The 14,060-nt window shown below is 50.0% G+C and overlaps 1 protein-coding gene across 1 annotated transcript; it reads left to right on the top strand.

The window, feature by feature from the left end:
- Crybb1 (crystallin beta B1) lies at positions 1 to 12,711 on the top strand. The gene is made up of 6 exons (XM_038346109.1): positions 1 to 185; positions 1,514 to 1,698; positions 3,472 to 3,590; positions 6,499 to 6,631; positions 10,575 to 10,717; positions 12,441 to 12,711. Exons 2-6 carry the CDS (start codon positions 1,525 to 1,527, stop codon positions 12,622 to 12,624), a joined length of 753 nt encoding a protein of 250 aa, XP_038202037.1. The 5' UTR covers positions 1 to 185; positions 1,514 to 1,524; the 3' UTR covers positions 12,625 to 12,711.
- Positions 12,712 to 14,060: the final 1,349 nt, after the last annotated feature.

Raw genomic sequence — 14,060 nt, 5'->3', positions numbered from 1 at the left:
GTTCCAGCCTCACAATGAAAGTGCTAGCCTGTGCAGTACCGGGGCAGAGCCAGCCCTGGACCCTGTCCAGGCTTGCTGAGCCAGCTACCTCTTTGTACTGCACACTATAGACCCTAGTGTCTGCCAGGTTATAAAATGGGGGGTCGGCCCTGAGGCGCCCACAGCACCCGCCTGCCTCAACACAGGTAAGAGGGGACCGCCATACTGCCAGAGAACTGGGGGAAGGTGGAAATAAAGGGAAGAAGGCTGAAAATAGAAAGAGAGAGAGTATGATGAAGAACTGGGCAGACACTGGGAGGAAGCAAAAACCAGAGCTGTTGCCTGTGCATACTTGTCTAGCCCGCATTCAAGGGACTAAGGCAGGAGGACACTGAGAATCAGAGACTAGCCTGGGCTACAGAGAGGGACCCACTCTCAAAACAACAAAACAGGAATAGAGGAAGGGAGGCAGAGGTATTCTGGCAATGGTAGAGGTATTCTGCCAGAGGCAGATTGGAGGGGTAGGAAGAATGAACACAATGCTGGGCAAGGAGGGGCCTCTGAGGACAGAGACAAGGCTGAGAGTGGTTGAAAACCCCAGATGTGGCTCAGATGTGTGGGCAACTGAGCAGCCAGTCCTCCTGCGGAAGCCTGGGAGGTGTGCGCTTGCCCAGTTAGAGAGAAGATGTTGGGAGCCCAGCTGGACCCAAGGAGTTTGCTCTGGGCCCCAGTGCTCCCATGGTTTGTAAATTATCAGCAGAATCCAGGGGATAGTGCAATCAGGTATGTCCCATGCCAGAAAGTCTGTGTTTCTTGAGGGACCAGGAGAGCTGAAGTCACAGTTCTGGCAGAGAATGCCGGAAGCACGCTACTCCTTCCTCTTGTACCTCCCAAACCCAAGTACCAGGCTGATGTGTGCACACCCACATCTGTCCTCAGAGGATGCCAGGGGCATATGGTTGGGAGAGGCTCAGGACACACACAGTTACACTGAGTTTCTGAACAGATGTTGGCTGAGCAGCTCCCATGCGTCTAGCAGAGAGCCAAGCAAACTGTCCTAGACAGGAGTGTTTATAAGGTTGCATTTAGTAACCCAGGTGCCTGTCCATCTTCTGGCTGAGAAGGGAGGCAACTGCCCTGTGGATGGCAGGGCACCTTTACTCTAGCTAGACTGTAACAGGAGATCCAGACCCCTCCCCCCCCAGCCCACAGTTAAGGTGGGTGTGAGGCATTCGTTACTGTATCTGATGGAACACTCCTGAGTATGGCTGTCACTCAGCTGGTGTGGAAGCCTGCTACAAACACATGTGATAGTGAACAAGCACAAGGGGACCAAGGAAGAGAGTAGCAGAGTGTGGGGCTTGAAGGAAGGACATAGCCCAGGAGAGGAACAGCTTTAGTGTGTCTGTTTCCCAGGGGGAGTCGATGTCTGTGAAGGAGCCTTGTCAACACAGGGTGAGAAGCATAAGGGTAGAGGCCGCTTGGGATTGCCGTCCCAAAATCATTCAACCCAAAGATTTATTTTTCTTTGCAGCATCAAGAACCATGTCTCAGGCTGCTAAGGCTGTGCCCACCATGGCAGTGAACCCGGGGCCTGATGGCAAGGGGAAGGGGGGCCCAACCACAGGGCCAGCCCCAGCCCCTGGCTTAGCCCCGGTCCCAGCTTCTGTGCCCAGGCCCAGCGCCAAATCAGGGGACCTGCCTCCTGGGAGCTACAGGGTAAGGACAGGGTGGGTGGGGGAGACTTTACAATCTGCACTCTCCTCATCCCTCCTTCCCTTTCTCCACTCCCTCCTCATTCTCTCTCCTTTGCAGATCTTCTCTCCCTTCCGTGTTTCTGAGTCTCTGCCTCCCTATGCTCTCTTTCCTCTGACTCTTTTTGCTTTCTGTCATCTCTGGCCTGTTCTCCATCCTCCTTGTTCTGCTCTCCATCCTCCCTGGCCTGTTCTTCATCCTCCCTGGCCTGCTCTCCATCCTCCTTGTTCTGCTCTCCATCCTCCCTGGCCTGTTCTTGATCCTCCCTGGTCTCTCCCTCCCAGGCAGTCTGGGAACCTCAAGGGTTCCACATGCCTGGAAGAAAAGGGAATTCCCTGAAGTGTGAAGTGGTCCTCCTGCTGCAAGATGCCTGCTGCCAGGCCAGACTGTACATAGGAGCTTAGTGGTGGGCAAAACCAGAAACCAGAGGGGAGGGTGTTTGGTGGCAGGGACAATTCATCCCAAGAGAGCCACCAGGCCACCAGGCTGACCTCTGATTTTCCTGGAAATTCTTCGCCTAGGTCCAAGTTGCAGGGCTCCTGGAAAGCCAGACTCTCTGTCCTTGGGGTTTGATTTATGGTGGCTTTACCCTCAGGTAGAGCCCTGGCCACACTTGGTTTATGACTCACATCTGGCCTGGATGTGGCTGGTTTTGATTTATGTCATTGCATTTAATCATTAAATTTACTTTTTAACAAGGTAGCACACACCTACCTGCAAGCCCACAATCCATATATAAGCTAAGATTTGATGGAAACCCTCTACCTGGCCCTAAGGATCCCTCAGAACACTATCCCTACCATAATCTCCCCAACTTTAAGTATCTGCCACCTGCACCTGGTGCACTTGACATCGCTGAATGGCAGTGTTGCTATTGGGGTAGAAAATGTGCAAAAATCCAAACGAGAGGTGCAGAGAAGAATGAGGGGTTGGCTGTGCACTGTGTTATGGGTGAGTGAGCATTACTTATATTTGGGTCCACAAATAAGGAAACAGCTCATATCTGCCCTGCCCAGAAGGAGATCTTTGAAGGCAGAGGTTGGGAAAAGAAAAAGAAGAGGAGGAAGAAGAGAAGATGGAGGAGGAGGGGAAGGAGGGAGCCTCAGAGGCAGTGGTGACTTCCCAGAGTTGTACCTGGCTATGAGTGGTACCACAGTAGAAGGCATTCGGTTCCTGCCCAGTGTAGAGCAGGAGCAATCCAAGAAGGCTTCTCGGTAAAAGTGGATTCTGCACCTAGAACAGGGTCAGGGCCATGTATGTAACCTGGAATATGAGTTAGGAAGTGAAAGATCCAAGTTGGGGACTCCTGGTGAAGAGGTCATGCCTGGCTGAGAAATTACACAGAGAAGAAACTAGAAGAGCTGTGCCCGGTGGCACACATACAATTAGTCCCACTACTCGGCGGTGGAGGCCAGAGGATCCCAAGTTTAGGGCTAGCCCAGATTACAGAATAAATTCCAGGTAATCTAGGCTACATAGGGAGACCTTGAATGGGAGACATGCGTCCCCATTTCTGCACCTGACCATGGTACTAGCCTTGAGTTCAGTGGTGGGAAGACGGGGGCAGGCTCATTCACAAACTGAGGCTCTTGGCATCCTGACAATGATTAACACAAGCCCTTCAGGAGTTGTTGGATATGAGCCCCTCATCTATCAGATTTGTTCATTTGGAGGTCAGGATCATGGAGCCAGGTCACCCCTCAATCTGTCCCGGTCATGGGGGGCTTCTCTTTACAGCTGGTCGTCTTCGAGCAGGAAAACTTTCAGGGCCGTCGGATTGAATTCTCGGGGGAGTGCCTGAACCTGGGGGATCGTGGTTTTGACCGAGTGCGCAGCCTGATCGTCATCTCAGGACCGTGAGTGCTGGACGGGGTGGGACACTCTCTACCACAAAACAGTTACATTTGCCTGGCGAGTGCCTGAATAGTAGTCACCCTTTGGTCTTTCCCTAGCTTCTCTGCACACCCCGGGGGGGGGGGGGGGAGGTATGGTGCTCCCTCATTGACAGCTGAGGAAACTGAGACTCAGAGATGACCTGGCATTGTAAGGCTACCTTGGGAGGAACCACATGTCCCCAGACATCCCCTCTCCCAAACATCTGTAATGTAAAAAGCAGGTGCATGGCATGTCACCTATAACAGCACCAAGTTGTCTGAGAGAGGGCTACCCCACTCCCCAGTCAACAGACAGGGAGACCTTGGCTCTGTAGGGCTTAGTCAATGGGTGAGATCACCCATGCTGAGTGGCAGCGTCCACATCTGTCACAGGCTGTTGGATTTTACTCCCGATTCTCAGAAGCAGAAAACTATCTCTCCTGGGTTATCTCCATGAGCTGAGGCCATTGTCCTTTCTGCTATTGTTTCTCCACCATGAAATCCCCAAGGGGAATGGCCATTCAGTGTTTAAAGCATCTCAAGCTGCCCACACAGCACAAAAGGAAGGACCAGCTTGGGTTCAAGGTCAGATTGAGATCGGACCTACTTGGGTTCCAATGCTCACTCCTTCCTGTATCTTGTCCTGTCTCCAATCCTGCTTCCTTGAAGCTGAAACGATAAGAGGAAGAATGATTCTGAGACAGGGGTTGGCACTGTAGACATCCAAGCATGGCAGGAGACAGTGATGGCCATCTACCTTCCTCTACTTCCCTGTGGGTCTCAGCAGCACTCTATGGTCTATGTTCTGTTTTGGGGGGCCGCTCACGCCTCTCACGCCCACTCCATCCCTGGTGTGGTCAACCCCAAGTCAGTCCCACCCATTCCCTAAGCCCATCTGGGACAGAAACTGCTGGATGTGGCCATCTTGAGGTTTCAGAATGTTTGGGATGCTGATGACTCAAAGCCAGAGTATTTCTCCTCAAAAGGAGAGACGGCTGCACCCATGTCCTTTCTTCCTTCTTCTTCTTCTGTTGTTGTTGTTGTTCAGGGGTTGTACCCCAAAGGGAAAGATGTGGGCCTGAGATCCAGGGGCAAGGATCAGCAGGTTCGTGGGAAGAAAAGGATGAAGAGGAAATGAGCAAGGGAAGGAGGGGAGAGACATTACCTGGGAAGTCTCAGCCTGAACCCCAACACCATGGTTGGGCACCACCTCTCAGGGCTGAAGCTCCATTTGATTCCTGCCCTCCTTTTCTTGCTTGTGTCTCGATGAGTCACAGGCAATGAGAATGGGCACCAGGCACTTACTTGGCATTTCTCACTGCTGATTGAGTCCTCATGGGCTATCCAAAGAGGACAGAGGAAGGTGGAGGGAGAGGAGCAGGTGACTAGACCACATCTGCCTCGTCTTCACATAAGCAGCCGCTTCCCCCTCACTAGTCATAGATGAGATTACTGTGTGAGCGTCATGTTGAGTCTGCTCCATAAGTTCCCTAGTTTCAGATGCTCAAACTTTTCAGGGATGTACATGCAGCCACTTCTTCTCTTTTACTGATGTTTAACTATCATCCATGACTGCTCCAAGTCACGTGGTGAGTAAGTCAATGATGAGCTGGGATTAGAACGCTGGTCTGTCATTTCCCAGAGTCTCTGGTCTTCATACCTCTGTGGCACCAGTTTCTGAGGTTCCCTCCCCATCTACACATCTGTCCACCACATGTGTCACCCGTTCATCTGCGCATCCATCTATAGGCCAATCCATCAGTCTATTATCTATCCACTCCCTTTTATCCATCTTCCATCCCTATATCACCTATTTGTTTATTCATCCAACTATCCAGCCATCTACACACCTATCTTCCTGTCCTCACCAATCCACCTATCCATCCCTCTACTCATACACCTATCCACTCATCTACCGATTCACTTACCCATTCATTCATTCATCCATTCACTTATTCATCCACCCATCAACCCACACATTCACCCATATATTCATTTATCTCCTTTGATTTCATTTCATTGTTTGGAGACAGGTTCTCACTATGTAGCCCAGGCTGGCCACAGATATCATGGTCTTGCTGTTTTTCCCTTGTGCTGGAATTGTAGGGATGCATCACCCTGCCCAACTCCTGTGTTTTACTTTAAACAATTCTTTTTGTGTTTTTTGTTTTTCGGGACAGGGTTTCTCTGTAGCTTTGGAGCCTGTCCTGGAGCTAGCTTTTGTAGACCAGGCTGGCCTCGAACTCACAGAGATCAGCCTGCCTTTGCCTGCTGAGTGCTGGGATTAAAGGTGTGCGCCACCACCTCCTGGCTCTAAACAATTTTTTGAACACGAGTTTATACCACTCTAGCAATTTAAAACCCAGTTCCGTTGTAAGTCACGGGTACCTGTAAGAAGCCTTGATTTGAACCCAAAGCAGCACTTCATACCCTGGCCTGAAGGACTGGGACCAGTGCCTGTTGTTCCCATGGTTGGAAAGAAGTGACCAGTAGGCATCAGAATCACATTAGCCGTAATCAGTGACTTCCTCCCAGTTATTAGTGAGATTAAAAGAAAATCTTTCATGGTAAGTTAGTTGGCCCCGGGTCCTTATAGCATTTAAAGTCTGTATGAATCCCATATTGGCTAAAATAATTTGCTCAGATAATTATAAATAATGTCTCATTTAATCCTTTGCCAACTCCAGAAAATGCTAGTGTAAATGAAGTGATGAAGCCTGGGAGGGGGAAGGCACTTAAGAAAGTAAGGGGTTTAGCACATAATAAAGCCCAGACCCATTGGACCCACTTGGGATTTTCATTTTGGTGCCTGGACCTCTGCGCTGGGGAGGGGACTTGCTGATGTGTTAACCTTCCCGTCTCTGTTCCTCTTGGTCCTTCTTATGTTCAGCTGGGTGGCCTTTGAGCAATCTGCCTTCCGTGGGGAGATGTTTGTCCTGGAGAAGGGTGAGTACCCACGCTGGGACACCTGGACCAGCAGTTATCGCAGTGACCGGCTCATGTCCTTCCGGCCCATCAGGATGGTGAGTGCCTGGGACTGGGACAGAGGTCTATGGTGAGCAGGGAAGTGTGGTGACACAGGCCCATGGTCCCAGCACAGGGGAGGTGGAGGCAGTAGGATTATGAGTTCAGATCTAGCCTTGGTTACAAGCGAGACCTTGCTGCAAAAAGAAAAAAGAAGAAAGTTGCGAAGTGACTGAGAAAGGGACTTTGGGAAAGACAGTTGTGACAATTAATGCTGAATTAGCTTTGTGATGTTTAGATTGGTGTAAAGGAGATGAATCTAGATCATGACAATAGCCCTGTATGGTGCGTGGTTGTTCCAGAATTATGAATTGATTATGAGTCATGAGCCAGTTATTCTTATTCATGCATGCCTGGCTCGGATGGTGCCGACTTTCACCTCTTGAGGTGGGAAATGTCTGTGAAGAAAGCGTGTTCATGAAGGCTCACCCAGGACTATCAGGCATTATTAATGCATCACTGTGGGTTAGGCAGCCAGAGTGCTCTCAGCACGCTGAGAATCCCAGGCTGGAATTCAGTCTTCACGGAGCACACTGTTAGAATGCAGAGCTTAGCTTCAAACCCTGGAAGGCCTCGTACGCCCATCTGTGTAATGGGTGCAGTTGAAGACGCATGCTCAACTAGGACAGTGTGTAGTGAGAAGCGGCGGGGCTGCGTCCCGCCACCCGCCGCCGGCTAGCTTTACACCCGAAATAATTACACGGAAACTGTATTCTTTTAAAACACTGCCTGGCCCATAGTTTCAGCCTCTTATTGATTAATTCTCACATCTTCCTTTAACCCATATTTAGTAATCTGGGTAGCACCACGAGGTGTGGCTTACCAGGAGAGATCTTAACCTGTGTCCATCTCGGAGAGGAGCAGCATGGAGACTCCTATGGCGACTGCCTGAAGCGTCTCTCCAACTCTACTTCCTTGTTCCCACAATTCTGTTCTGTCTACTCCACCTACCTAATTTTCTGTTCTCTTAAAGGGCCAAGGCAGTTTTCTTTATTAATTAACCAATGAAAGAAACATAGACAGATAACTCTCCTCCATCAACAGTGACAATGAAGTCGCCACTAAAGCAATGGTTCTCAGCCTGTGGTCACGACCCCTTTGCCTACACTCTGTCTCCAAAAACATTTACATTACGACTCATGGTAGTAGCGAAATTACAGTTATGAAGTGGCGGCAACAAAAATAATTTTATGGTTGGGAGTCACCACACATGAGGAACTGTACGAAAGGGTCTCAGCGTCAGGGAGGTTGAGAACCATTGCTCTAGAAGTTGCTCTCTGATATAGTAGGCCCTAGCCATTTGTAGCTGTTGTGTGGGTTGCTTTGTGTTTTGAGACAGGGCCCCACACTGCAGCCCAGGATTCATATTTCTCCCGGGATTAGAGGTGTGCCGCACCACAATCAGATCCTAAGTAGTTGCTGAGCCTGTGAAATTGATCTGGTCTGGATGGAGATGAGCCATAACACTCTCCTGGTTTTACATACGCGACCATACCATTCTCATGAGCATAAAAGGTCATGCTCTCGCGATACATTAAAATAAAAATTATGAAGCCGGGCGGTGGTGGCGCACGCCTTTAATCCCAGCACTCGGGAGGCAGAGGCAGGCGGATCTCTGTGAGTTCGAGACCAGCCTGGTCTACAAGAGCTAGTTCCAGGACAGGCTCTAAAAAAGCTGCAGAGAAACCCTGTCTCGAAAAACCAAAAAAAATAAAATAAAATAAAATAAAATAAAATAAAATAAAAATTATGGTTATATTTTAGGCATAGATGTTAGATAAAATATATAAGAAAAATTTAAAAACTCTTACCACTCATCCTTACTCCAGATAAATTAGTTCCAAATCTGTAGGTGCAGCTGGGGACACTAGCCCCTTTCCTTCACCCCAGGTAATCTTTTACGTTTAGGGAAGTGCTCCAGTTGTCTGATTTGTCATCTGTGTCCCCGTGACTGTCCTTCTCCTGAGCACCTAGCATACCCCACACACATCACTCTTGGGTCCCCGCCTTCCTTTCATCCCATTTTCATGAAATTAAAGAGTTGTTTCCAAAGTCAAACCTGACCATTGGGACCAAATGTGGTGGCGCACACCTTTAACCCAACACTCAAGGAGCCAGAGGCAGCAGATCTCTGAGAGTTTACAGCCAACCTGGTCTACAAAGCAAATCCCAGGCCAGCCAGAGATACATAGTTGAGGCCCTATTAGACAGTTTGGGGTGGCCTGACTCTGCCAACTCCATCCCAGGCCCTGGAAGCCCATCAGTATCCAGAAATCTTGGTCTTTGCTGCTTGGGGTAGGTTGGTAGACGGGGAGACTAGGCCTGACAGAAAGCAGGGCAGCCAGCACCTGAGGAGTTGCCCAAGGACAGCTGTAGGAAAGCTATCCAGGGGCCAGTGAGGTCAGAGTCCTGCAGCAGGGTCAGAGTAGCTGAAGAAATTACACATTATCACCTAACTGCAACAGGAGTAGCTGGGGGTGGGGGCACAGGGTGTGAAGGGTGTCTGCAAGGGGGGTCCCACAGGGCTTTATGGGGCACCATGCATGAGGCCTCGCCTGCACTGCAATAGGGAGCCACAGACTGGACCCTCCTCAAGGTCCGCAAGATGGCAATAATTATAGGTAATAGTCACTGGCATCGATTAGGTAGCGACCTCGTCTCCTGTGTCCCCATGCCTTCCTCACACCACACATCCTCTTTCAAAGACGTTCGCTGTCTATGCCTTCTCTTCCACTCATTGTGACCTCTGCCCTACTTCCCTCTCTAGCTCTCGTACTTCCACTTGACCTACACAGTCCCTCTTAAATTTCCCTTCTCCTTTAACTCCTCCCTGGGTCCACTGCTCTTCCCTCTGGGAGAGCTGACTGACTCACTTCACTTACAGTCTTCCACTTAAGTGTGCCTCACTGAAGGATGTGCTTGCGCCCTGCCCCCCTCCCCATTGCTAGGTGACAATGTTGAATGAAGCACCCCTTTAATGAGCACCTGCTGGATGTTCGGCGCTTCCTCTTCCTTTTGTGGAATCCGTAAAGTAGCCCTAGTAGGCAGAAGCCATTACAACAGTAATTGTAACAATAAGGAATCCGAGGCCTGGACATGGAAAATGAAGTTCTTCGTGCTGCACAGCTCGTCAGCAATAGGCTGGGCCTCGCTCTGCCCTGCTGGCTGCACGTGCCCATGGCACTTCGCCTATTAACTAAAACTCAGTGGGGCTGAGCCTGGGGCTCAGTGGCAGAGCACTTGCCTAGCATGTAACAGGACCAGGATTCTACCCCCAGTACTTAAAATGAAAAGCAAAATCAACAACCAAAAGAACACCAGTTCCAGCCAGAACTCTTCTACGCTGACATTCAAGGGTGCACCTCAGTCTCTTCCAGGTCTATCATTCAACCATCAAGTCTCTTACCCACAGTCCCCGGGGTGAAGTGGCAGCAAACCCACTCTAAAGGAGAACACACTGAGGCCTGCAGGACAGAGTAAAATGCCCAAGGTGTTGGGCATAAGGACCACAGTTCGGGCTCAAATGCAGATCCATGCTCTATCTGTCTGTCCTTCTACAACCATGGTCCATTGCAGCTCACTTGATTAGAATTCATATAAAGAGACATTGAAAGGGGCTTCCCAATACCTCAGAGACTGCTGGGAATTGGGGATGATACTTCTCTGGAAGGTGCTATCCCTTGCTGGCTGTGTGCTATAAACCAATATGTTTGCCCTCTCTGGGCCTCTGTGTTGCTGCAAGGTGATGCCACACATTTCCACATATGAACTTAAGCCTGTGTGGATGATTCCATTTTATCCTTGGGCACCTGAGATGTAGAAACCATTATCCTCTCTTCCCAGAGGAGGAGGGTCCACACTGAGCAAGCCCAAGGGGTCCCTCCTCACCCCTTTCTTCTACCCACCCCAGCTTCCATTTCTGACTGGTCTTGGCCTCCCCAGGACTCCCAGGAACACAAGATCTGCCTGTTTGAAGGAGCCAACTTCAAGGGCAACACCATGGAGATCCAAGAGGATGATGTACCCAGCCTCTGGGTATATGGCTTCTGTGACCGTGTGGGCAGCGTGACCGTCTCCGGTGGCACGTAAGCAACCAGGTCCTGGACCTCATAACAAGTGCAGAGAGAGAGGCTAAGGCCGCCAGAGGTGAAATGTCACATCAGGTTCCTGGGAAAGACCTCATAATCAGCCCCCATAAACACACAGACACATACAGATTCACACACAGACACACACATACAGATATATATATATATACAAACACACACACGCATACAGACACATGCATAGAGACATACACTGATACCCACAGACACACATATACACACCCAGTCACATACACACAGAGACCCACACATAGACATACAAAGACAAACATACAGGCATACACAGTCACATACACATAGATATGCACAGACACACACACACACACACACACACACACACACACACACACACACAGTCTTCCAGGACAGACTGTGGGTCCTGGGGTTCGGCCAACAGATCACATGTTTCTGTGGCACGTGACAAGTTCCACCTCCATCTAAGTACTATAGCCCACAGTGGAGAGACTCTCAGCTGCTCAGGAGTAATGTGGCCCTGGCCAGAACTGATGTGGACAGAGAGTAGTTCCAGCAGAGGTCTCTGGGTGAGACGGCACCCCGTCTTCACCTGAGTGCTGCTGGCTGCACAATGGGTGGTTGAGGCTTCCTCATCCACCCGAATTCCTGACATCTGAGGTTCCCAAGCAGAGCCCTTTACCCTACTTCTTCAAGAACCTAGGGAGAGTCAGGGGCCTTGTCTCTAGTCATGGCCCTTGTGGCTGGGTGTCCTTTTCACCCTTTCTATAGTGTTTCCAGGATGGTAGCCTTTTCCTAGTCCCCTTTTCCTTCTGCCCTGAACCTCATCCATTCCTCTCAGAATTGTGAGTCTTGTCTGAGAGCCTGCCACTTGCTGGGCACACAGAGGGAAGGCTTGGATTGAGGCCACTCTCTGCTTAGAGGGGTTTCCTCTGCCCAGCACTAGAGACACCAGTGTGCTGTGTACAGTGTGGACACGGTCCAGCCTTGGCTACCCACTTGTAGCAGTGTGGAAGGAACAGGATGGGATCTGGCTCTTCTTCTACAGAAACCAGCCAAGGGCAAGCAATGGGTCAGAGAAGGGCTTGGAAAGACCTGGCTTGTGTTCTGGCAAGGACCAAACATAGAGTGAATCGCTGACTGCCCCTTTCTTTGGTGAGGGAGCCTTTGTGCTGCACTTAGCCATCAGATGAAATGAGTCCCCAGCAGAAACAGATTGAGTGGCATCACTGCCATCACCACACCCAGAGAGTAAACTGAGGCCCATAGGGCTCAGGTTCTGGGATTGACTCTAGGTTATTTATCTGACACTGGACAGTGCTTACAGTAGCCAGAGAGACCTACCACATATGAAGGGACACCCAGGTTTGGAGACATGGCTCCTGATGCCTCGTCCTCATCACCTGGGAGCTCAAGATTCATGTATTGAATTCCATCCTTCCTGGACCCATGGGTGTGAACTTACTGCCTACAGTGGGGGCATTCATTTCATCTGGTCCCCAAGTGTACTCAAAACAGCAGCCAAGTGACGGTGCCCACTTTTCAGAGGAGAATCTACTGAGGCTACCGGAAACGGGAAGGTCATTCCCAGGGCATGAGGCAGGAAAGGCCGAGCCAGGCAGCTGTGTGGACCCTCCTGGGACACTAGCTGTAAGATGGGTAGCAAGAGAGAGGTTGGGGAAGAGGGAGGACTCTGGCTGTCTGTACACCTTTCCCACTCTCTCCCCAGATGGGTCGGCTACCAGTACCCAGGCTACCGCGGCTATCAGTATCTGCTGGAGCCCGGCGACTTCCGACACTGGAATGAGTGGGGTGCCTTTCAGCCACAGATGCAAGCTGTACGCCGCTTGCGGGACCGCCAGTGGCATCATGAAGGCTGCTTCCCGGTGCTGGCCACTGAGCCTCCCAAGTGAGCCAAACTGCACCCCTCCCCACTGCAGCCCTCCCTGCCTCAAACTGTCCCATCTCCCCCTGCTAATAAAAAGTTCCTACAGCCGAAATACCCTCGGGTCGGTGAACAGTGTGTGCCCACTTTCAATATCTATTTGTAGTAGCAACTAGAGCAATCGATCATAAATACAGAAATCATTTCAAAGATCTTTTTTTTTTTTTGAGGGAGGGAGCAGGTCTTATGTCCCAAGCTTGCTTCAGGTTTCCTGTATAATCATGTATGACCTTGGATTTATGCACCCCTTGTGTAGTGGAAGATAACCTTGAATTTCTGAGCTGCCTTCTCCTTAGAGGAGTGAGCTACGATGCCGCCTACGATTGAACCCAGGATTTTGCCCATGCTAGGCAAGAGTTCTACCAACTGAGCAACATCCCCAACCTATTTGCTTGTTTGTTTATTTAATTATTTATTAAGACACGGTCTAGAGGCTGTTGAGGTGGCTTAGTGGTTAAGAGCACTGGATCACTTCCAGAGGACCTGGGTTCAATGTCCAACACCCACATGGTGGCTCACAACCAGCTATAGCCTCAGTCCTCTTCTGGCTTCCACAGACCCCAGGGATGCTTGTGATGCACAAACATTCATGCAGACACAACACTCATGTACATAAAATAATGTGTGTGCATATATATGTGTGTGTGTGTGTGTGTGTATGTTTTAAAGACAAGTCCTTGCTATGTCACCCAGGCTGACCTTGACCTTGGGATCCTCCCACCTCAACCTCGGAAGTGAAGTGCTGAGATCACCGGGTGTACCACTGTGCTGCCTCCTAGAGTCATCATACACAGCTCCCTGTAGCTACTTTAGATTAGCGTTATAATCCTTCCAGTTGAACGTGGGAAGGATAGCAGGCCCAGAGATGGGAACAGACTTGCCCTAGACCCCACAGTGAGTGACTGCACTCCGGTTCAGATGATCTGTCTTCAGGGCCTGCCCATCAAACTCTCAACCTCCCCGGGTAACTTTCTGCTTGACTTGCAGATGATCTGGACTGCATTTGCACTTGGAGCATTCAATAGACTCGTGGATTTGTAAATAAAACGTTATTATAGCACTCCAGGAAGCAGAAACTCAACCGCAGATACTATGGACAGAAGGCAGTCTCACCAAGAGAGCAAACGCAGTGTAAGGAGGGCTGTGTGTTAAGTCCCTGCAGCAGCTACAGTCTCCCTGCCTCTAGCTCATTTGCCCTTGACATGAGTCAGTCGCTCATTAGCAAGTGTCAAAGAAAAGCACAAACCAACTGATTTTTTTTTAATGTTCCTGTTTAAACAATGAAGATTGAAAGGAGCATTACTTGTGAGCAATCAATTCGGCCCTCATGTCCACCCAGAACCATGTCTTCCGGAAATCTCTACAAGCATTATTGACTCCTGTTATCAACAGTTAGCATTGACT

This window comes from Arvicola amphibius, chromosome 10 (genome assembly GCF_903992535.2).
Source record: "Arvicola amphibius chromosome 10, mArvAmp1.2, whole genome shotgun sequence".
Lineage (NCBI taxonomy): Eukaryota > Metazoa > Chordata > Mammalia > Rodentia > Cricetidae > Arvicola > Arvicola amphibius.
The sequence above is the reverse complement of the archived record's forward strand: the minus strand, read 5'-3'. Positions and strand labels throughout refer to the sequence as shown.